Source organism: Myotis daubentonii, chromosome 5, assembly GCF_963259705.1.
Source record: "Myotis daubentonii chromosome 5, mMyoDau2.1, whole genome shotgun sequence".
NCBI classification, from domain to species: domain Eukaryota; kingdom Metazoa; phylum Chordata; class Mammalia; order Chiroptera; family Vespertilionidae; genus Myotis; species Myotis daubentonii.
Window position 1 is genome coordinate 28953201 of NC_081844.1, and position 25414 is coordinate 28978614.

At 47.3% G+C, this 25414-nt stretch overlaps 1 protein-coding gene across 1 annotated transcript in view; it reads left to right on the forward strand.

Annotated features, from left to right (window-relative positions):
* Nucleotides 1–24819, forward strand: part of CFAP92 (cilia and flagella associated protein 92 (putative)) — a 39758-nt gene extending 14939 nt beyond the window's left edge. The window contains 9 exon segments of the mRNA XM_059699490.1: nt 2863–3006; nt 5313–5497; nt 9459–10360; nt 16358–16552; nt 18926–19220; nt 20927–21091; nt 21985–22197; nt 22282–22438; nt 24815–24819. Of these exon segments, the coding sequence (XP_059555473.1) occupies nt 2863–3006; nt 5313–5497; nt 9459–10360; nt 16358–16552; nt 18926–19220; nt 20927–21091; nt 21985–22197; nt 22282–22438; nt 24815–24819 (2261 nt within the window).
* Nucleotides 24820–25414: the final 595 nt, after the last annotated feature.

Sequence of the window (25414 nt, forward strand, 5' to 3'; positions counted from 1 at the left end):
CGATTTGAAATACGAAGAAGCAAAAAACACCCAACTGGAAAAGCAAAATGAAAAAAGAATTAAAAAATACAAAGATAGTGTAAGGAGCCTCTGGGACAGCTTCAAGCGTAACAACATCTGAATTATAGGGGTGCCAGAAGATGAGAGAGAGCAAGATATTGAAAACCTATTTGAAGAAATAATGACAGAAAACTTCCCCCACCTGGTGAAAGAAATAGACTTACAGGTCCAGGAAGCGCAGAGAACCCCAAACAAAAGGAATCCAAAGAGGACCACACCAAGACACATCATCATTAAAATGCCAAGAGCAAAAGACAAAGAGAGAATCTTAAAAGCAGCAAGAGAAAAACAGTTAGTTACCTACAAGGGAGTACCCATACGACTGTCAGCTGATTTCTCAACAGAAACTTTGCAGGCCAGAAGGGAATGGCAAGAAATATTCAAAGTGATGAATGCCAAGAACCTACAACCAAGATTACTTTATCCAGCAAAGCTATCATTCAGAATTGAAGGTCAGATAAAGAGCTTCACAGATAAGGAAAAGCTAAAGGAGTTCATCACCACCAAACCAGTATTTTATGAAATGCTGAAAGGTATCCTTTAAGAAGAGGAAGAAGAAGAAAAAGGTAAAGATACAAATTATGAACAACAAATACACATCTGTCAACAAGTGAATCTAAAAATCAAGTGAATAAATAATCTGATGAACAGAATAAACTGGTGATTATAATAGAATCAGGGGCATAGAAAGGGAGTCGACTGACTATTTTTCGGGGGGAAAGGGGTGTGGGGGATGTGGGAAGAGACAGGACAAAAATCGTGCACCTATGGATGAGGACACTGGGGGGGCGGGGGGTGAGGGCAGAAGGTGGGGTGGGAACCCGGTGGAGGGGAGCTATAGGGGGGGAAAAGAGGAACAACTGTAATAATCTGAACAGTAAAGATTTAATCAAAAATAAATAAATAAATAAATAAGAAAATAATTTTATGGTTGGGGGTCACCACAACATGAGGAACTGTATTAAAGGGTCGCGGCATGAGGAAGGTTGAGAACCATTGCCTTAGATTGTCAAATGAAAAGATGACAACAGCCAACACAACAATAGCCATTCAATGTGAATGAATCAAAATTAGACCTATATTTTGGTCAGATTAGCAAAATATAGAATATATTTTTTTGGTGTGCTGCAGAATTTTAGTTATTAGTTTATGTGTGCCATGAGATAAAAAAAGGTTGAAAATCGCTGGTGTAGGGAATTTCCCAGCACGGTTTCCAGGGGTATGAAACTGCTGGAAGCTAATTCCAGCAGGTCATAAATGCAAGAAGTTCATCGAAAGGTTGGACCTTGAGGCTTCAGCATGGTTGGAGATGCATATTATTGCCTGCTGGAATAGCTGAAAGCATTTCCCCAAACCTGAAAATCTGCATATATTATTGCCTGCTACTAGAACAGCCGAAGGCAGTTCCCCCAACCTGACAATGTCTACTGTCTACCAAACCCTACCTTTGATATGTATATCTGCTTTGCTTTAGGGCAATTTGTGTTAATAAAAAGCTAGGGGTCCAGAGACTTGGAGAACTTGGTTACTGAGGCTAGGGTCTCCTCTGGCTCCCCAAAATGCCTTCCAAATTTATATTTCATGTCTAGTCTCTTTATTAATTTACTCGCAGCCCCTCCTCCAGATTCCTGAACCCTTCTAGATGCAGGGAAACACCCCCAGCATGAAACTCCTTACTCCTCAAGATGCTGCCAGTTCACCCACTGGGTTGTACCTATTTGCCCTCCTGACAGCAGTCCTGAGAATTCCTCTTCCTCCACGTCATCACCCATGCTTGACACAATTGGGGGCTTAGTCACTGATTGCTAGTGGGTTTGAGAGCATCTCTCATGCTTATTTGATCACACTCTTATATGATCTGGCTATCCTTATATCTTTGCTTATTTTTTTTTAAAATATGTTTTTATTGATTTCAGAGAGAGAAAGGGAGAGGGAGAGAGCAATAGAAATATCAATGATAAAAGAATCATCGATCAGCTGCCTCCTGCACGCCCCGTACTGGGGATCGAGCCCACAACCTGGGCATGTGCGCTGACAGGGAATCGAACAATGACCTCCTGGTTCATGAGTCAATGCTCAACTACTGAGCCACACCAGCCAGCTATCTCTGCTTATTTTTCTGTTGGATTTCAATTTTTCTAAGGGATTAACAAGCTTTATATTTTACATCTTCTGGATAATTATGCATTGTCCGTGACATACATGAGAATATCACAGACTGAGTAATGTTTAAGAAATCTTTCCTCCTCAGGAGGTCAGTATAGTCTCCCATGTATCTTTTCATGATTTCGAAGATTTTGTTTCCCACCTTTAGCCTGCAGTTCATTCTGCATATGGCATGACTTGTCGGATAGTTTCCTTTTCCTGCAAATAGATCGTCAATATAATTAATTGACTAATCCATTCCTCCCCACTGATTGGAAATGCCACCTCTGGCATCTACTAAGTCCCTTATGTGTGTGGATCTAGCTCTGGGCTTTCTCGTCAGTTCCATTGGCCTCTACACAATGGAGCCAATAGCTCATGGTAACTTTGGTCCCTCCTCCCATGTCCTCAGGTAGCAGCAGGTGGAGAGCCAGAACCCCCCTCAGTTCTCCCTGCATGTGACTGGCAAGTGGTCAGCTTACCTACATTTAGACACCTCATCTGGTTGCTTGGAAGGTGTGGCAGCACAAAGAACAACCTCTGCCTTCCAGAAGCTTCCAGAACTTTCCCGAACCTCTGAGAGAATTGATGGTATTTGCATGTAGCAGCTTAAATGTGAGCTCCTCTTAATGCTTATTCCCTCCTGCGATTTCACAGTTAAATGGAAAGAGTCAGAAAAGGTAAGGAGAAGACGGCGAAGATCGAAGAAATACCGAGAAGAGGATACTGACGCCAAGCTGCCAGACTACTGGAGAGAGGGCGCCTTCTCTGTCCAGCTGGCAATAATGCCGCTCCTTGCAGGTACCCACCCTCCTCCCCCCGCCCATTCCCCGACAGTTCCTGGTGTTTGTCCAATGTGGCTAAAAGTCCATGCTCACAGCAGGACACACAGAGGCTGCTGGCGTGGAGGTGGCAGATGCTTCTGTCAGGACACTGGGTGGGGCTCCAGCAAAGGAAACAGAGAGGTAACCTCCTCCCTCCCACTGATGTCATGGTTGATGGCGATAACTGAGAATGGTCCTGGCTTGGCAGGCCGACTGTGTGCTTGTGTTTGCTAGAGTAGCGTAAGATCTACTCCAAAACCAGCGTGACTATTTGTAGTAATCATCTTCAGTTGCAGAATAGCCCAAGAGTTTGCAGACTTTAGTGGTAAATGTTGGCTAGCTAGCAACCCAGAAATATTCTAGAAAGACTCTGAGTTTGAAATAAACTCTTATTTTCATTGCATCTTGGAGGGGCCAATCTTAGCCAAGCAGGACTGGTTTATACACTGGTTCCAACACTTACTGGCCAAGAGACCTTGGACAATGACTTAACATCTCTGGGCCTCAGTTCCCCATCTGTCAAGGCGACCTGATAGCAACCACACAGCATTGCTTGAGGATTAAGTGGCATTAACACATGTCCCAGTCTAGCAGGTGTAGGTGCACAAACCACACACAGTCCATTCCCCTGCCCCTTCCCCCTTATCCTGGAACAGCGGTGCTCAAGGCGGGCACTGGCGCCCCCCAGGGGAGGTTTGGCATTGTGTGGGGGCATTTTTGATTGTCACGAACGGGAGCCAGATGCTTTTGGCATCTAGTGGGATCCTGTTAACTGTCCTCACTAGAAAGAATGATCTGTCCTCAATGTCCGTAGGACTGAGGTTGGGGATCCCTACCCTGCCGTTATGGCTGACACCTCCCTAAATGTCTGAGTGATGATTTCACTCCATGTATGTTTTGGAGATTGTTTTCTAAACCGGGGTGATCTTTTCCTGGAAAGGGTTTCCAGACTGCAAGAACACAAATCATAATTCGTCGTGGCCTGAATGAGTTGGCTTTATTGAAGAGAATCACGTGGGAATGGGGAGGGTCGCCCCCAGGAGACGCTCACTGCCCGGCAGACAGCTGCCACATGGGCCATGGCCTGTTTTGGAAGTGCCTACGCTTTCTGAGCACGAGTGACTGGGGTTTATGTGCCCTAGAAATATAACTACAAGCATTTGAAAGGAATAGGACTGATTTTTTTTAACCATGTACTATGTGCTGGGCAGTGTTCCTGGCACCTTCACGTGCAGAGCACTAAGAAAGGTGGTATCTGTGCCCATTTGGCACAGGAGTAAACTGAGCCTCCAAGAGCCTCTGACCTGTTGTGGGTCATGTGACTACCAAGAGTCAGATGTGGGATTTAAACCTAGCCTCTCTGCTTGCAAAGGTGCAGCTTTAGCCACTTTTTCCCTACACCAGTATCTCCCCACCTGGTGAAGTGAAAGGACACCTTTTATGAGACAAGCACTCTCACAGCTCTCTGTGTGCCATGCATGGCTCAATGCACCTGCCCTTTTTTCTAGCTGTACTATTGCAACACCAACACAGTGGGAGCTGTGCCACGCTTGACTTGGCTCAAATCTATCCGTTATGTTGTGCATCAATATCTATGCTTTCTCATTGGACCATGGCAATTAAAGTGACACCAATGGACCCCAAAATAGACATTAGCGTGAAAGCTTTCCAACAGAGCTTTCTACAGTGATGGGTGTCTGATATCTGCATTGTCCAATCCTGTGGCTCATAGCCACACATGGCTCCTAAGCATCTGAAATGAGACTCATGAAGAAGGAACTGCCTTTTAAATTAATGTAAAAAACAAAAAAAATAATAATTTTAGTTAATTTAAATTTAAGGAGTCGTATACAGCCAGTAACTACTGTACTAGACAGCACAAGTCTAGGATGATGGTTCTGAATGGCCTGGGGGGCATTTTAAAATCCCAATGTGAAAGCCAACTACATCAGACTGTCACGGGTGGCACCTGGTATCTATCTGTATTCCTTATTGTAGCCTAGAGGGGATTCAGGACCTGCTTGTATTACTAGATGACCATCAAGATTAAATTTAGAAAATTAGATTCTCTGAGAGAACTTATGGAAACTCAGTTTGAGGAACTGGTGTGTAACATGCTCTCTGCATATGTTTCCCAATTCTTTTATTTTTTTAAGATTTCTTTTTTTTCATGGTTGACTCTTCTTAGCTTGCCTCATCCTTCTGTGCTTGTCTTTGGAATGTCCTGAGTGACAGTCTAATGCTGTGTGTGTCTTCCCCCACCCCCTATCCCTGCCCCACTAGGATGGCAAACTGTCGTGAGTCGTGGCAGTAAAATGTCTGCCAACATTTTAGATTGTTTTTTGACTTTAAAAACAGAAGTTCCCATCATGACAGAGGAGCAAAAGCAGGACTTAAACCCCCTGATCATAAAGATCAAAGGTATTTCCTGCCTTCCATCGCAACCTGTGCCCATCGATGAACTAGAGGTAAGAATGAGCCAGATGAACTGATTGGAGAGCTCCTTCCCCAGCCACTGCCCCATGACCTGTCACGGTTTATCCCCATCATGGCCCTCCAGGCGATGGATAATCATCCCCACTTCACCATTTAGGATCTCACAGTGAGACATGAAAGAGATTGGGTTTCTGGGGTTAGGCGCTACCAAGTTGTGAGGTCTCCCATGGGTGTTCTTCAAATGGGAGCAGTGATCCTGCCTTTGGAAGGAGCTCTACACTTCCTTGGGACAGCAGCTTGTTTTGAACCAGCCAGGTTTAGCACTGCTGCTTGGCTTGGAAGCTTCCTTTCCCCTCTCTTGGTGGGCGCCCTGCCCCTGGATTCTCTGTCTTCCTCTTGCTTTGTTTGCTCCCTGGTTATGCTGGAGCTCATCCTCTTGTATCTTCTTGAGAAAAGGTTAAATGATGGGAAATACGCTTGTGCTTCTTCAGCCTAAGGATTCATGTCTTTGATGTGTTCTTAAATTCTCCATCCTGATCTTCTCTGTTTTCACCTTCCTGCTGTTGTATCTGCCATGGTGTTCTGAAACACCAGTTAGCTATATGTTAGATCTAATCCCATTCTCCTCCATTTCCTCTTATTCATTCCTTTATATTTGTCAGTAGAGGCCTGGTGCACAAAATTCATGCACTGGGGCGGGGGGGGGGGGCGGCCTCAGCCCAGCCTATGCTCTCTCGTAGTCCAGGAGACTTGGGGATGTCTGACTGCCATCGCTGCTGCATTCACCAGCCTTGAGCCAGGCTTCTGGCTGAGCAGTGCTCCCCCTAAGGGAGCACATTGACCACCAGGGGGCAGCTCCTGCATTGAGCGTCTGCCCTGTGGTGGTCAGTGCATGTCATAGCAACAGGTCATTCTGCCATTCAGTTGATTTGCATATTAGCCTTTTATTATATAGGATATCTTTGTCTTTTTGTGTAAACATGGGTAATCCATTCAGCTATATATTTTAATTCACTAATTCTCCAGTTTTTTACTTTTTAAATGTATTTTTCAATTACAGTTTTGACATACAATATTATATTAGTTTTAGATGTACGAAAGGGTGATTAGACATTTACATAGCTTACAAAGTGATCAAAAGACTCCAGGAAAGAAAATCACCAGGGGATTTCCCCTCACTCTGTCCTATAGGGATCCTCGCACCCATTTCTTGGGCCAGAAATAGGGGGCTTCTCTTAGAGCTCCCTGTCCATGCCTGGTACACAATTCTGGGATTCAGGCTTCTCTGAGCCCAGTCAGGAACATACTGGAGGAAAATAAAACCCAGGAAACTCAATGAGTTCAGTCTCCCTCACGAGTCTGCCCATTTCCTTTTACTTTTCAGAGTCCTCTAATAAGCTGCTTCATGTATTCTGTCTAGGGTTTTTAGGTGCATTCACTGGGAGAATGCAAGGTGGGGTGTGCTTCTACTCCACTTAAACAGACTGAAAAATTCCTTTTACTATTTTTAACTTTTGGTTGTTAAAATTTTTAAAAGTTATTTTTATTGATTTCATAGAAGAAAGGAGAGGGAGAGAGAGAGAGAGAAACATTAACGATGAGAGAGAATCATTGATTGGCTGCCTCCTGCACGCCCCCCACTGGAGATGAGCCCACAACCCAGGCATGTGCCCTTGACCAGAATTGAACCTGGGACTCTTCAGTTCGCAGGCCGACACTCTATCCACTGAGACAAACCAGCCAGGGCAAATATTTTTAATATTGACATTATTGCAGGTGTCCCCCTCTTTCCCCCTTGCCCACCTTTTTTATTTAAATTTATTAGGGTGACATTAGTTAATAAGGTTACATAGGTTTCAGGTGCACATCTCTATGATACATGATCTGTATATTGCATGTATGCCCACCACCCAAAGTCAAGTCATCTTTTACCAACGTATAGTTGACGCCCTTTACCCTTTACTACCTCCTCACCACCCTTCCCTCTAGTAACCATCATACTGGGTTTTTTTGTGTCTATCAGTTTCAGTTATATAAGCTTCTGCACAGTAATTTTTTTGTTTTTATTATTTTCTAGATGTCCTTTTTTATTGTCTGTATACAAGTCCTTTGCCAGATTTTATATATATATATATATATAGATATAGATATAGATATAGATATAGATATAGATATAGATATAGATATAGATATAGATATAGATATATAGATATATAGATATATAGATATATAAATATATATGACATTTTCTGTCAGTCTGAGGCCTGACTTTAATTTTCTTAATAGTGTCTTTGATAAAGTCCATTTTATCAACTTTTCCTGTTATAACTAGTGTTTTTTTGTGTCCTCTCAAATAAACCTTTTCCCACCTTAAGTTCATGAAGGTACTCTCTTAAGTTTTCTTCTAAAAGATATATAATTTCAGCTTTTATGTTTAGGTCTGTGATTCATCTAGAATTAACTCCATTTTCCTGACCATGAAAATGGTATATTTCACTATGTAGACTTTCTTTAATTTCTGTCTGCAATGTTTTATAGTTTTCAGTACATAAGTTTTATACATCTTCCATTTTATTCTTAAGCATTTTTTAAAGACATATGCTATTGTAGGTGATGTTTAAATTGTTTCATGTTAAAACTATTCATAGCTAGTAAATAGAACTCTGATAGATTTGACCATGATGATTTTTTAATGTAATGTGTGTTTTATGTATCTGATTATTATTATACCTTATGCCTTTGTGCACCTGGTTTGGCTCATAGGACCATTTTCCCCTTAGGTGTTTTGTGATTTTTTGCTATGATCTCAGATTCAGTGGACCTTTCTCTGTGGGAATTATTTGAGGCCTAGGTTGAAAGTGGGTTTCTGCAGAAAGGTTTCTTAAGTCCTTTTTCTAGGTACCTGGGAGCACTACCAATGCCAGCACTGTTTTAAAATAAATTTCAGCATCAGTGTAAAATCAATAGGATACCTTAAATATGAATTCATATCATGACTTTTGTAACAGTTTTTTATTAGAAAACTAGAGGCCTGGTGCACAAATTCATGCACCAGTGGGGTCCCTTGGCCTGGCCTGTGGGATTGGGCCAAAATAGGCTCTCCTGCATCCCTTGAGGGGTCCTTGATTGCAAGAGTGCATAGGCAAGGTTATGGGACCCCACCGGTGCACAATCAGGGCCCGGGAGGGACATGGAAGGTTGTCTATCCAGGCAGGGATGGGGGAGGGCTCCAAGGTGTGTCTGGCCCTCCTCATTCAGTCCCCACCTGCCAGACCCCAGCAGCAAGCTAACCTACTGGTTGGAGTGTCTGCTCCCTGGTGGTCAGTGCATGTCATAGCGAACAGTTGAGCTGCCTTAGCATATCATTAGCATATTACCCTTTGATTGGTTGAATGGCCGACTGGTCAACCAGACACTTAACATATTAGGCTTCTATTATATAGGATCCTAGCACCACAGTGAACATATGCAAAGGCTCCCTATTCCCTGCCTCAACACAGCTCTTCCCTCTTTTCCATTTTGTTTTCCAACCCCTCATAAGCCCCAAACCTCTCTGAATCTTTCTCCCCCTGGTCGCAGCTTCCCATGTGGATGCTTAATATGGTAAAGATGAGCCTGTGCCAACTCCCCAGATGTATGTCTGGGTCACTTGTGTCCACCTTTTATTTTTTTGCCTGACCTGGACCTAAGACCTAGAAATGTAAACGTGAAAAGGTACCTGGCCTGTCTTCATAGCATTCACAATTTGGGAGGAAGAAGTAGTGAGCCAACCGTTGAGCCCTTTCCTGTGCCCGCCAACTTGGCACTTTCACCTATGTCACTCAGTCCTGGGGATGACCTTGCAGAGCAGGCTCTCTCATGGGTGTTTTGTGGATGAGGAGACCCAGACTCGGGGGCTGTGGGAGGCGAGTGTGGCACTGGGATCTGAGCCCCTGCAACTGGGAGCCTTCCTTTAAAGGAAAGATGACGTGATGTCCCCCGACTTTCTCACAGAGGCTCTGCACCCCCGTGTACTGCAAGTACCAGTTTCATAAGACTCCCGTTCACCAGACCGAGGGGCGGCCCCATGGAAACCACGTCTCCTTCCAGGACGTCAATGTCATCTTTCTTGGGGCAATGAGCTCCAATGACCTGAGGGAATACCTGGAGGGCCCCCCAATGGTGGTAGAAGTTCATGATCGAGACCGAAAGTCAGAGGAGTATTCCCGGAAACCCACCCTGTTTGGGGAGGACCCTATGGATTCATACATCAACTTTCAGGCCTTCATCTCTCCCGAAGAGACAAAGAACAACCCCTTTGAATCCCAAAACAAGATGTGGGACCCATATGGAGTCGCACTAGTAAGTTTTGCTGACCTCCTCCTCGGCCACAAGTACTTGAACTTGGCTATCCCCATCCACAACTGTAAGTTGAAGCCCACACACCATGACGAGGGCGGCAGGAGCAGGAAGGTTGTGGGATTTAGGGCCCCTAAAGATTCCCATCACGGCCCAATGCCAATGGGCAACTACATAGACGCCAACTCCCTGCTCAAGCTGCGAGTGGACGTCACGGTGCCACTGCGGACCATGACAGAAGCCCCTGATTCAGACTTCCTGGGCACCCAGTTTGGCCGCATTGTTTTCATATTTGACAGCAAGAAGATCTCCCTCCTATATAGCCTGCTGCAGGACATCACCATGATCAATGCCAAAGCCCTCGACCTGGACTCCTACCCTATCACGATCCTCCAGCAGATCCTGTCCGCCTTTAAGATTCGGGTGAAGGTCCAGGAAAGGCCGGACCTGGATGTGCTCACTGGCTTCCACCTGCTGGATGGGAAGATCCACCTCCTCATCTTGGAGGGCTTGGCTGACCAAGGCTTGAAGCGGCTGTGGGAGAGCCACCAAAGCCGGTAGGTGGCATCTGGATGCTGAGTGAGGGGAGAGATCTCTCCAAGCCAAGCTGAGGTTCTCTGTCCTCTCTGAGAGGGATACGTTCGCTCCTTTCCTCTTGGGATTTATTATAGGGTGCTCCTCAGGGCTCAGGAGTTGGATTTTATAACAAGAGGAACTGATTGATTGCCTTTAGTTGAAGGGAAGACTTTCAGGAAACATAGACGAAAAGGTGGTTCAAGAAAAGGGGTCCGGCCTTCAGACTCCTGGGGGGCCTGCTTGGTTAACGGGGAGCAGAATGTTGTGTGTGTGGCCCTGGTCCACGTGAATTGAAAGGAAAAAAAAATGTGCTTTATGACATTAAGGTAAACATCACAAAGAAATAGATTTCAACTCCCCGAGGTAGGATATATGTGATATTTTGGATCTAGAGGAGCTGTCAAAGCTACCTGAAGGCTTTCCAAAAGCATGTGATGGGGACATTGTACAGGCAACTGAAGTGTCTGATTCTGGGCTGGAGCAGATAGCCCTCATGGTCCTTCCATTCTTTAGTTTTGATGACATGAGAATTCTCTTTTTCTTTCATTACTTTCAAGCATCACAGTTTGGGTAAATAGGACCTCCCTCCTTTAATATGCGAGTCCCATATTTGTCCTCAGAGCTCAGATATCCCAGGACCCAGATGTTGATAACAGCAGAAAGTCTTCAAGTTGAGTCTATCCATGCAGCAGGGGAGTGTGGCCCTGTGGGGGCCTGTTTTGAGCTTATGGGCCAAGAAAGACTGGAAGAAACTGGCCTTATGGCTGGTTATCTTCCCAAGAGAACTGAAAACAGGTTCCCACACAAAAACATATGCATGAATGTTCATAGCAGCATTATTTATCATAATCAAAAACAACCCATTTGTTCATCGACCAATGAACAAAATGTGACATATCCATACAATGGAATAATATTCATCCATAAAAAAGGAATGAAGCATTGACACACATGCTTCACTAAGTAAAAGAAGCAAGACATAAAAGGCCACATATTCTATAACCCCATTTATATGAAACATCTGCAATAATCAACTCCTTAGAGATAGAAATAGATGAGTGGTGGTCAAGATCTCAGGGGAGGCACAGAGGAAAAGTGTGGAGTGATGCTAACAGTATAGTTTCTTTTTTGGTGATGAAGATATCCTAGAGTTAGACAGTGTTCATGGTTGCACAACATTGTGAATATACTAAAAACCACTGAACTGTATGCAGTACTTTAAAAGGGTGCCACTTATGATGTGTAGCAAAGAATTTGGCCTTGCCCAAGAGAGGTCAGGCCTTCGCCCTTGTCTCCTGGAAGGTAATCTATGTTATACCTCATGGGAGGGTCTTTGTTTAGGTTGGGAGCTGACCACACCAGATCTAAAGGTGGGAGCAGCCTCATCTGACAATCATAGTGACGACTGGCTGTGCCAAAAGACCAGCAATGTGATTTAGGTTGGAGCTGTGTGAACTGACCTGGAGACTGAGATTACCACATGGGCCATCAAGCAATTAAGCAGTCATGCCTCTGTAGACACGGTCTGTGGACACCAAGGCATGGGGGAGTGACTCTGGGCGTATGGTCACTCTCCGATGTCATGAAGGCCGCACACCCTGACCCCATGAGGAAAGGCCAAGGGGAGCTTTGTGTTTGGAACCATCCTGGACCCTGCTCTAGGTACCTCTTCCTTTGGCTCATTTGAGCATGTATCTTTTCCCTGTAATAAGCTGTGTGAGCATAACAGCTTTCTGTAAATGCTTCTAACAAATTGACAAACCTGAGTGTGCTTTTAGGAACTCCTGGAACTTTCCATGGTTATCAGAAGTCAGGGCAGTTTGGGGGTCTGTGCCTTCAAGCTTTGCAGTTTGTCTAATTCAGGTCATGTGGTTATGTGGATTATGTCTCAATGGAAATATTTTTCCCAGGGGCAGAAATAACATAGAGTATGTCCACTGATCCCAGTTCAATTAAGCTAGAAATTAAAAAATTATTAACCCCAAAAAAGTCAAATGCTTAAAAATTAACAATTATTTCCAAATAACCCATGGGTCAAAAGAGAAACTGCAATGGAAACTAGACATTTTTGAATTCAACAATAATTAAAATAGTAAAATATCTAAATTTGTGGGATGACATTAAAGCATTATTTAGAAAAAACTTTACTCTTAAATGCTTATGTTTGAGAAAAATAAAGGCTGAAAATTACTGAGACATTTACTGGAAATGTCTGAGATTTACAGACATTGAAATAGGTGTTTTAAACTATGTCAATCAGTTTAAAATTTCATTAGAAATGTACCAAAAAATAATACCGAAAATATTTTCAGATTAGATAGTTTCATGAGGTGTCTCAGTATAAAAATTAATGTTGAGTTTCTAAATACCACCTACCTACAAAAAATAATTTTTAAAGAGGAAGCAATTTAAAGGTATCATAAAATATGACATTGATAGGCATAAATAAAAAGGGAGCAAAAGACCTCTGTCGTAAATACTATAGGACTTTTAGAAACATTTAAGAAAACCAAAATAAGTGAAGGGAGTTACCATGTTTATTGTTTGGAATATTCAATATTGTAAAGGTGTTTATTATCTCCAAATAGGTCTATCAAATCAATGGAATTCCAATTTAATAATACTAACATTTTTTTTGCCATTTTTATTTTTCCATCATCTTTTATCCCATCTATTGCCCTCTTCCACCTCCACCCTTTCTCCTCTACCCCCACCACCACACTGTTGTTCATGTCCATCAGTTCTCTCTCTTTTTATTCAACCCCTCCACCCCTCCCCAACCCACCCCCACCCCCCAAGTGTCTGCCTGCTCTCTATCTATAAGTTTATCTCTATTTTGCTTGGTAGTTCAGTTTGTTCATTAAACCCCACTGGCTGAAACAAGGGTGGGGCGGGGTAGGACAAGGGGAGGGCACCCAACAAAGAGAGAAAAAAAAAGAAGAAAAAGAAAAAATGAGGAGGGGAGGGGTGAGATGGTACCTGCCAGTTTTAACAAGGCAGAGGAAGAGCAGGAAGATGGTACCTATCAGCCTCTGCCTCCAGAAAGCATCCCTGCGTTACAATTAGCAAATGAGTCTCTTTCACATAAAATCTGGGCACTTTGCAAAGAGCTGCTTCTGTGCTGGGCCCTGGCCAACTGAGTCTGGCACCAGCCCTTTCAGAATCATTTCTCCGTTTGCTGCAGCCCCACAGATCTTGTGGGAATGAGCTCCATCGTTTTCAAAGCTAGATGTTTTGAGGGCTCATCTCTTAGGTGCTCGTCTGAAAAGCTGGGATGGCCAATGTGGAAAAGGAACCCTTCGCTGCTCATGCAGAGTTTCCGTTTTGAGTTTCCTTCTGATTGCGGGTCATTGTGCCAGGGTGGGGATTATGGTGACATTGTGTCCGCCTTTTTACCTGCTCCTGTGTGGCTTGTTCTTGTTTGCCCTATGTGAAAGAGGGGTTTTGTTTGTTTGTTTGTTTGTGTTTTGTGGTTTCTGTTTTCAGAGAAAACTGTCTCATGTGTAGCTACAGAGCTGTTGTGTGTGTGGGAGGAGGTGGGCTCAGGGTCTTCCTACATCGCATCTTGAGCAGGAATCTTGGTTGAGTTTTTGTTTGCTCTGTTTTAGTTTGGGGCAGGGGGTGGTATTTGTTTGTTGCCAATTCATATCCATTGACTAAAGCACCATTTGTTGAAAATACTATTTCCTTTATAGAAATACTTTTGCATTTTTATCAAAAATCAGTAGATCATAAATGTATGGATGCATTTCTGAGTTCTCTATTCTGTTCCATTGATCTATTTATCTCTTCACCAATAGCACAGTTTGATTACTGTGGCTATAATCAGTCAAGTAAAGTGATTCTTTCCCCTTTATTCTTTTTTTCAAAATTGTTTCAGCTATTCTAGTTTCTTTGCCTTTTCATTTAAATTTTACAAAAAGCTGTCTATATCTATAAAACATCTCACTAGAATGTTGATAGGAATTGCTAAACCTACGTATCATTTGGGGAAGAACTGACATGACTGCTGTTGAGCCTTCCAATCCATGAATATGGTATGCTTCTCCATTTATTTAGATCTTTAATTTCTTTCAACGGCGTTTTATAGTTTTCTTTTTTTATATATTTTTTTATTGATTTCAGAGAGGAAAGGGGAGAGAGAGAGAGATAAAAACATCAATGATGAGAGAAAATCATTGATTGGCTGCCTCCTGCACGCCCCACACTGAGGATCGAGCCCACAATCCAGGCATGTGTCCTGACCGGGAATCGAACCATGACCTCCTGGTTCATAGGTCAACACTCAACCACTGAGCCATGCCAACTGGGCAGCATTTTATAGTTTTCAGCATACATGTTCAGTATATGTTTTGGTAGATTTATATCTAAGTACTTTCTTTTTTAGTCATTTAAAGTGGTATGATATTTTTAATTTCAGTTTCTAGGTGTTCATTGATTGTATACAAAACATGATTGATTTTTCTTTGTTGATCCTGCCGCCTTGCTAAACTCATTGGTTTGAGGAGTGTTTGTTTTTGGTAGAGATTTCTTGGGATTTTCTACATAGACCATCATATCATCAGCAAATATGGATAGTTCAGTCTCCTCCTTTCTAAACTATATGTCTTTACTTCCTTAGCGTGCTGGCTATGACTCGCAGCATTATTTTATATCAGAGGAGTGACATCCTGCCTTGTTTCTGATCTTCGGTGGAAGGCATGGGGTCTTTCCCCGTTCTCTATTACGCTAGGCGTAGGGCTTCACAGATGTCCTTTACCTGTTTGGGGAACTTCCACTCTATGCCTACTTCACTGACGGTTTCCTACTTCTCTAGTTCACGTAATTTACAAAGATCCAGGTGGATTAAAAACCTATTTGAAATAATTATGGAATTAAAATAAGTCATAAGAATATTAGAGTAGTTCCACATACCCAATACTCAGTCTCTCGCAATGGTGACATCTGACATAAAGTGCCTTATTGGTGGACATAGTATAATTAATTAGACCACAGATACCTGGCCTTACAGTTCACCAGGAAAATCTATTTTTGAAAGCCAGTAGTATAGGGTTTTAGATGATAATAAAGGAGAACATATTCATGACCTCAGAATAAAGAGAGGTTTCTTAAATAAGATAGAAGGACAAAGAATAAAGGACAATAATGATAGATTTAGCTACATTAAAATTAATAATAACTTCTTGCCCTAGCTTGTTTGGCTCAGTGAATAGAGCATCAGCCTGCAGACTGAAGGGTCCCAGGTTCGATTCCAGCCAAGGGCACATGCCTGGATTGTGGGCTTTATCCCCAGTGCAGAATGTGCAGGAGGCAGCCAATCAATGATTTTCTCTCATCATTGATGTTTCTATCTCTCTTTCCCTCTCTCTTCCTCTCTGAAATCAATAAAGATATATAAAAAATAAAATTAATAACTTCTATTCATGCAAAGACACCAAAGGAATTGTGAACACACAAGCCACAGAGAAAAAATATATATATTTGCAATGGGTGGAGCTAGTATGCTGAACATATAAAATGCCTGTGAACCAATAAGAAAACAATAACAATATCCCAATGGAAAAATGGGCAAAAATACTTGAACACATACTTCATAACAGAGGAAGCTCCATGACAAAACGCACAGATATACCAGCAGTATGTGCGGGATACTTGAGCCTTCACCAGGTTCAACAAGGGCTGGGGACAACGTGTGCCAAGCACAGCGGGTGGCATAGCAGGCTGCGTTTAGAGATTGCCAGGCTGGTATAGCCCGCGTATAAAGATGAGTGCCAGGGTCGAGGTTGTGGGAGGGGCAGTGGGACACAGCAGCATGAGTTTGGTATCCGCATTTTAACATTTTCACTGCCAACCTCCACTTCAAGGTTTTAAACCAGCAGAAAACAAAACAAAACAAAACAAAAAAAACAAAAAAAAACCTCCGTCAGCCAGAACAAAACAACAAGAGCTAAGACCCCATCCTGTGCCGTCTCCTGCAGGATCACCAAAGCAGAGTGCGGGAAACACAAGGTGCTCTACAACTCCCAGCTGCTGTTTCAGCAGCGCCTCTACGCAGACCTGGACACCATCCTGTACCACATGCACCTCTGCAAGCCACTGTCTCAGCTCATGAAGCACGTGGCGCTCCACCTCCGCGACAGGGTGATGCAGAAGGCCTTCCGGGCCCTGACCAGGTACCACCCCCGCCTGCTGCAGGGATGGGAGCGGCCAGCCTGCCTGTGCAGTGCAGTGGGCAGTGCAGTGACCCTTTGAGGGGCAGTTACTCTCCTTTACACCCAAAGAAGCTGGGCCAGGGGTGGAATGCCGTCCCGAGGGGCCCCCGAGTCTGTGTCGCTTCCACTATTCCACATGCTCTCCCAAGAGAGCTTGAGAGGCATGTTGGTGAAATGAAGACAGTTCATTCAAACCCATGTCACATGAATCTACCTGCTGTGCTTGGAGAACATCCCAGAATAGCCCGAGGAATGAGAAACTGGTTCAAACCCATTTTCCCAGGGAGCGATGGGAAAGTGCCAGACCCACCAGGCCAGCAACAGCGCGCTTAGCCAGATGTTGGCTTTTCTGTCTGCTTCTCCCTTCTCTCTCTATTCCTCAAAAGCCATTCTCCAAAGATCTGGGTCTTTTGCTACTTGCATCCCTTTGCCTGTGCTGTTTTGTTTTGTTTTTAATCCTCACCCGAGGATATTTTTTTCCATTGATTTTTAAAGAGAGTGGAAGGGAGAGGGAGAGACAGAGAGAAACACCGATGTGAGAGAGACACATCGATTGGTTGCCTCCTGCATGCCCACCACCACCACTAGGGCCGGGAGCCTGCAACTGAGGTACGTGCCCTTGTCCTGGACCCTTCAGTCTGCAGGCTGATGTTCTATCCACTGAGGGCGAGGGCCTGTGCTGTTTCTTTTGCTCCGACACTAGTGACCTCCCAGGCTTAGAATGGTGGGCACTCCCCACCCTGGAAGCTGTGCGCTCCTCCCACTGGGTTTCAGGGCGGAGCTCCTCCATCTGCGTATAGAATGGTGCCTGCTGAGGAGGAGGGCTAAGAGGGACAGGCCCCGTTTAGAAGAGAAGATTGACACTGAAGAGGGCAGTGGGGTGCTGAGTGGGTGCTGGGCGCGCTGTAGCGCTGGGCCCAGGCCAGGCGCTATGCTAGGGAGGCAGCACAGTGTGAGCACAGGACGCGGGCTGCGTTCAGTGGGGCCTGGGCATTCAGGGGCTCGGCCACTCAGCGCAGGAGGCTGGCAGGCAGGGCTACCAGTGGCAGAGGTGGTGGGTGGCCAGCAGGGGCAAGTGGCTGGGGCCCACAGTGACCAGCCTGGCCCCAAGGGGACACGCAGTGCCTGGTGGAGGGTCTCATATGCATGGGGAGTGATGGCAGGGAGTCCGCCCCACCCCCCCCAACGCCACCCGACGCCCCCTCCCCTCCACCCCACCCCGCCCCCGGGCTGTGGGCACCAGGCAGCCTCAGCTCACCCAGTAAAGGGCACAGATGCAGTCCCACTGCCACTCGGTTCCAGGTGAAAGGCCATGAGCGAGCAGGGCCTCACAAAGGAAGCAGGTGGCGGTGCCTCTACTGCCAAGGGCCCAGGCTACAGTGACAAGAGACACCGGGCCAGGCCCTCACCAGACGCTGAGCAGAAGCTCTTCCCCGGGAGGCAGGGTGTCCAAGGGAAGGAAGGGGGGGATGGAGGGGGGGGGTCGGTCCTTGTGAGAAGCAGAAAGTCATCGTGAGCCGCAATGCGCTCAGCCTGTGTGGGGAGCAGAAGGAAGCTGCTCGCCTGTGCGCTTGGAATCTACTCAGCCATCAAAGAAGGAAGTCAGGCCGAAACCGGTTTGGCTCAGTGGATAGAGCGTCGGCCTGCGGACTGAAAGGTCCCAGGTTTGATTCCGGTCAAGGGCATGTACCTGGGTTGGGGGCACATCCCCGGCGGGGGATGTGCAGGAGGCAGCTGGTCGATGTGTCTCTCTCATCGATCTTTCTAAACTCTCTATCTCTCTCCCTTCCTCTCTGTGGAAAATCAATAAAATATATTAAAAAAAAAAAAAAAAAAAAAAAAGAAGGAAGTCAGGAAGAGTGACTGCCCCAGGAGCTCAGGGTCCTGCTGCCTGGCCCCTCCCACCCGCCTTCCTCCCAGCTGTCCCACCTCTGGGTCCAAGTTGCTCCAGAGGGAAAGGGAGGGGAGGGAGCGGACAGAACCTCATTCCCATGGAGCCCCATTTCTGTGATCTTCTCCAGCTCCCCACTGCCTGGGCCTGAGCTGTCCCAGCAGAGAAGGGGTGCCAGTGTCCCCCAGGCTGTGGGGGGAGCCTCCCCAGGCTCACCTCCTGCAGCGCCCCCCCCCACACACACAGAGAACCCCTTCCTGCCACTAAGGTGACAGGGAAGGACACGTGGGAGTGGGCGGCTCTCAGACCCTTTCCTTCTATAAGCGCATGTTCACCCACTAAGCAGCCTCTCCGAGCTGTCCTTTTCTCTGATAAAGTGGGGATGGTTTGACCTGTCTCGCAAGGCGGGTGAGCCTGAGGAGGGTGGCCCTTCTGTGTTCCAGGATCTACTGCATCTGCCATTATAGCACCAAGCTCAGGGAGGTGATCACCCGAGACCTGCTGCCTTCCTCCACCATGATCAAGCACTTGAGCCAGGAGTTTGGCTTGCCCATTTCCCTAGAAGAACTCACCGACGAGGAGAAACTTTTGGCCACCCCACCTCAACCCACCTCCACGCATGACCTGCAAAGTCGGAAATTCACCCTCAACGCTGAGATCCTCGCCCACCAGGAGAAGTACCTGCAGTGGCGGAACAGGGTGATGAAGAAAAGATACGAGACTCGCAATCTGATCCAGGTGGGCACCCTCTCCGCTCTGCAGTCAGGGGTGCCAGGCCTTGGCGCCCCCTGGGCTGTCCGGTCGCATGCTGGGAGACATAGAGCAGGTGGCCACATCCCGAATGGGGCATCTGCCTCTGGCCTGTACCGACTCTCCTGCCCTGGAATCCCAGGCGGGATGGGCAAGATGTGCCAGGTGCAGGGCTAGCCCAGCCCAGAGGCACTCACTCATAGCCTGGCACACCCTGTCCTCCTGAAAGGTGACAAGGAAAGCTCTTTACCTTGGCCCCAGAGTCATCTTTGAGGAAGAACTGTCGTGTGTGCGTGTGTGTGTGTGTGTGTGTGTGTGTGTGTGATCTAAAGTTGCTAAGGGCATGTTATCGAGGGTCCAAACAACACAGGAGATAAACTAAATGGGCATGAGAAGATGTAAAAGGGAGAGAGAGGAGGCTGAGAAGCTGGTGCAGCAACAGGAGGCTGGCTGTTATGGGGCCTAAATGGCCAACAAGAACCGCCTTCACCCCACACCAACCAAAATACAAAAACACCAGCATCCAAGGTGGGACTCGAAGTCCTCACCTGTGGCCTGTGTGTAAGAAGCCACCGACCACATCCCCACACCAATCTCTATTCAAACAACAAGTCCCTTAGGAGTGTGCAAACTAGCAAGTGAGTCAAGGCCACTTTTTCTTTCTAACCTTCTTGAGTTAAAAAAAATTTTTAAGCAAAAGATAGTTCTTTTGCTGAAGGTTGCTAGGCAAGTGAAGGACAAGCTGTGCTGCCCAGCACTTAGCAATGTAGAGTAAAACTCTTCCTCGTCGTCTTTTTGGGTCCCAGCCACCTTTCTCCTCTGAAACCTTCTGTTTCGCCTTTTATCTCTTTCCTCGTTGCTATTTTCTTTCGATGTTTTTATTTTTCAACTATAGTTGATATACAGTATTATGCTACTTTCCGGTGTATAACAAAGTCATTAGACATTTGTATACCTTATGAAGGGATCACCCTGGTAAGTGTCGTACCCATCTGACACCATACACAGTTATTGCAATATGATTGGCTGTTCTTTACATCTCCGTAACTGTTTTTATAACTAGAAATGAACTGGATTTTTATTTCATTTTATTATTTTTTTTTTTTTCCTTTTTGCTCAATCCCACCCCTTTCCACATCCAACCTGACCCACTCTCTCCAGACAGCGGTCAGCCTGCTCTCTGTCTGTGAGTCTGTCTCCACGTTGCCTGTTAGGTCAGTTTGTTCATTAGATCCCACACAGGAGAGAAATCCTGTGGTAGTCGCTGTTTTTATTCACAAAGGAAGCCAACAGACCATCCCGAGGCTGTGGAGAGAAGAGGCTGATACCCCCCATGCACACAGCCGCGGTCAGGGAGGGCGGTCCTTGCTGCTTCTGTTCATGGCTCCCTGTATAGACCGCGCAAGCCTCCCGCCTCTCCCACGCCTGACCATCTGAGCCATAAACTCTGCCAAGTGCTATGGGTCCCAGTGCCAGTGACCTTGGGCCAGTGCCACGTGCCTGGTCCAGCGAGTTCCACTGTAGACAGTAAGGGCCAGGCTGGATGGCCCTGGGGCAAGGTCTGCGATGAACCACCGGCTCCCGTGTTTGGGAACGGATGCCTCCACTGCAGCCACGCCCCGGGGCCTACTCCAGGCAGGCAGCTGGTGCTGAGGGGCCCTGAGCGGGTAATGCCTGGTGTCTCTTGCCTTCAGAAAAACATCAGGGAAGCCTACCAGACGAGCAGGAAGTCCCCAAAGCCCGTGGTGAGGGTGATTCGGGGCTCGATCCCTGCTACGGAGGATGTGTACAACTACAGCATTCAGACCCTGAACTCCACCGAGCTGGTCAAGAGGAAGCTGTACAGTGAGATGGACAAGGTGAGTGAGAAGCACAGAGCACGGGAAACAGCCATGTGCTTATAGGCCGGACAGCGGCCTTTGCCTGACCCCATGAACTCTCTCCTCTCTGCCCACCCTGCCTGGAGCCCAGCAGGAGATCTGGTGTGTGGGTGAGAGCCAACCAGCAAGGGGAGGAAGCAAGGGCCCAGGCGCTGGGAGAGGTGTTCTGTTCCCATGCTGCGTGTGAGCCCTCCACGTGCAGGGGTGAGCCAAGAGGTCCTCAAGGCAGAGATGTTCACAACTGCCAACCACTGCGGGTCCCTCGCCTCCGGGAGCAGGTGGCAGCTGCCCCGGAAAAGCAGCCGTCACCCTGAAGGCTAAGTCTAGAGCAGTGGTTCTCAGCCTTCCTAATGCCGTGACCCTTTAATACAGTTCCTCATGTTGGGGTGACCCCCAGCCATAAAATTGTTTTCAATGCTCCTTCATAACTGTCATTTTGCTACTGTTATGAATCGTAATGTAAACATCTCATACGCAGGATGTATTTTCATTGTTACAAATTGAACATAATTAAAGCATAGTGATTAATCACAAAAACAATATGTAATTATATATGTGTTTTCCGAAGGTCTTAGGCGACCCCTGTGAAAGGGTCGTTCAACCCCCAAAGGGGTCGCGACCCACAGGTTGAGAACCACTGGTCTAGAGCTAGGCTTTCGGCACACAGTGCATTTAGACAAGGGCTACTCGTGTCAAAGGGAACACAGATGGGACACTCCCAGGGCCGCTGCCCAGCTCAGGGCATCTGTCAAGGACTGTCCCTGTGCCCTCCGCGGTTTCTGACATCTGCTTGGAAACCTGAGGCCGAGTCAGCCCCATCCAAGTCTGCCCCCACCCCCACTTCCATTCACACGTTGGCCCCTCATTTCCAGGAGCCATGGAAAAGATACACGTATTCACAGCGTTTCCTCTCAGCCATGGTGGAGACTCGGAATTTAAAGGAAGAGGAGAAAAAAGCCAAGGAGAAGTCCCGCCAGGCCTGGCTCACAACCAATGGGTTCCGAGTGATAGGTCTTCATAAAAGCACTGAGAGCGACCACCACCTCGACCTGCTGCCCATTGGCGCCACCACAGAGCTGACCGAGGTCCCCAGGGAGGAGTGGGGTGTCAGGGAGGGGGAGGGGCGTCCACAGGGGCCTTCCCCCTAAATCACTTTTTCCCCGACGTAGGAGTGGAGGGAAAACGCACTGTTTGCTAACGTGATGAGGCCTGTGCTGGACCGAGACAGGTGGAGCTGGGACCAGCGCCATCGGGACTTTGATCTGTACAGGAAGCCACCGCCTTTCCTCAAGGCGCCCGCGTCTCGGACCCTGAACCCAGCCACAGGTAACAGCGGAGATGCGGGCAGGAGCCCGTGTGGCTTTCTGTCTCCAGCAGTATCCAGTCTTGTTGTCAGTGCTCACCAAGGATACTTTTTCCTTGATATGGAGAGAGAGAGAGAGAGAGAGAGAGAGAGAAACATCGATATGCGAGACTCACATCAATTGGTTGCCTCCTGCACACACCCCAACTGGAGCTGGGATTGTGCCCTTGACCGAGAATCAAACCCACGACTCTTCAGTCCGTGGGGCCAGAGCTCTAACCACTGGGAAACCCCAGCAGAGCAGTCTCCATTTTGCTCTCGATGCCCCAGAGAGGAAATCAGGCTCCAGAATGGGTCTGGCGCCACAGGCTGAGTGCCGGCCGGAACTCAGACCTGGATTCTAGTTCCAGCCGGAACATGAACTTGCCATGTGGTCTGGGGAGGTCCCGGCATTGCTCTGGGCCGGGTTCCTTAACTGCATAAAGGGACGTTGAAGCTTGATCTAAGGGCTTTCTGAGCTTCAACACTGTCTCACCCCATGACCGGCCACTGGAGGCCCCGACACCAGCTGGGGGCAGAGGATCTGGGCTCCACCGGGACCTTCCACCTCCCTTCCAGCTCCAGACGCTGCCTCTGTCTCCCTCTGGGGGAGCCCGGGGCCTCGCTACATCCATCCCTGGGAGTCCTCTTGGCCTTCCCTCCATCCTTCTGTTTATAAAGACCTCCCGGGCATTGATGGGTTGATAGAGAACCCAAATGTATTGGTTAACGGAGCCAGAATGTTTATTCAGAGAAAAGGAGGTGGTTTTCCTGGCAACAAGGTTTGCCAGAGAACCCTTCCCCAGAAATCAGGATGGAATAAGCGGGACGGGTTTCCTTCCTCCCCGGACTCCCACCGGCCCCTGCTGCCATGCTGTGGTCCAGCCAGGAACACCGGGCTGGCCTTGCTGGCAGTGCCCTGGGGGCTCCACTTCCCGCCTTCCCAGCACAGGTGCCCTGGGCGTCTCAGGCCGCCTGTGTATGTTGCAGGAAGCATGAAACAAACACGGGCCTGGGCCTTCCCTCCCTGCAACACATTAAAAGAAAACCACACAAAACTCAGCCCTGGTTGGGTGGCTCAGTTGGTTGGAGCTTCGTCCCAGGCACCAAAAGGTTGTGGGTTCAATTTCTGGTCAGGCCACATACCCAGGTTGTGGGTTTGATCATACATGAGGCAACCCATCAATCTCTCTCTCTCTCTCTCTCTCTCTCTCTCTCTCTCTCTCTCTCTCTCCCTAAATAAATCAATGAAAACATATCCTCAGGTGAGGATTAAAAAAGGAACATTCAGAAATGGCAGGTGAAAAGGGGAGACTTGAACTGGTGACCCAGCCTTTTAACCTCAACGGGACGCAGAGAGACCCTGTTGCTGACAAGGGGCTTCCATGCCACAGGCCTAGATGAAGCCCCTCCGAGGGCCACCCAAAGGGAGTGGGGTCTGCACGCCTCCCAAGCGTGCCCTGCAAGGCAGCTCCGCGTGCCTCCTTCCCAACGCTGTGTGAGAAGACCCGGCCTCTTCATCTGGTGCAAAGCGCCTCCTTGCCAACACTGAAGAACTCGAAGTTCCTGGAAAGTTATTTCCAGAGTCACAATATTTATAAACTGTCACCTTTTGAGGGTTAGCTCCCGAAACCCTGGCCGAATGTTCAAGCCAGCCCCCTGAGCCAGCTCAGGTCTGAGCACCCCCCTCTTCTCTTTGCCTCTTTCTCTCACCACAGCCGATTGCAACTTATACTTGGAGGGAAAGGAGTGGGCCCGGCTTCCTCCTCCCACCGCAAGGCTACATCTTTTTTTTTTTTTTAATATATTTTATTGATTTTTTTACAGAGAGGAAGGGAGAGAGATAGAGAGTTAGAAACATCAATGAGAGAGAAACATCGATCAGCTGCCTCCTGCACATCTCCTACTGGGGATATGCCCGCAACCCAGGTACATGCCCTTGACCGGAATCGAACCTGGGACCTTTCAGTCCGCAGGCCGACGCTCTATCCACTGAGCCAAACCGGTTTCGGCATCAAGGCTACCTCTTAACAGGCTTTTCTAGGGGCAGCCCCAAACCACCTGGAGCCAGAGCAAAGCTTGGAACCGGCTGGTGTGCTGGGCGCCAGCTGAAGGGCGCCTGGAAAATGCAAAGGCCTGTTAGCGCCACCTAAAGACACCTTTTGTCCCTCACGTCAAGAGTAGAGGGCAGTCCTCCCAAAGAAAGCAGAGAGAAAAGCCCCGTGGGAACAAGCCTATGTTGTCATATACCAAGAGGTGCAGTTGTCCAGCACGACCTGGGGGGATGAAAGCTGGGGTGCCTAACCCCCGTGGCCTGCATGGGGCACCTGCCCTCAGCCTGTGGGCCCTTCTTCCCGCAGGGTGAAGACAGAGGGACTGGACGCCATCACCACGGGGTGGCCCTCAGGGTCATGCTGCCATGCTGTAAAGGCTGCTTCTGAGTAAAATCGTGACTAGAAGATTAAACACAAACTGCACTATTTTTTAAATATTTTTTTAATTAATTTCAGAGAGGAAGGGGGAGGGAGAGAGAGATAGAAACATAAATAATGATGCCCTGACCGGTTTGGCTCAGTGGATAGAGCATCGGCCTGCGGACTGAAGGGTCCCAGGTTCGATTCCGGTCAAGGGCACGTACCTTGGTTGTGGGCACATCTCCAGTAGGGGGTGTGCAGGAGGCAGCTGAGAAGATGTTTCTCTCTCATCGGTGTTTCTGACTCTCTATCCCTCTCCCTTCCTCTCTGTAAAAAATCAATAAAATATATATTTTTAAAAAAACATCAATAATGAGAGAGAATCATTGATCGGCTGCCTCCAGCATGCCCCCTACTGGGGATCGAACCCACAACCCAGGCATGTGCCCTGAATGGGAACCAAACCATGACTTCCTGGTTCATAGGTCGGTGCTTAACCATTGAGCCACGCCGGCCGAGCATTCTGTACTATTTTATGTTCTTCTT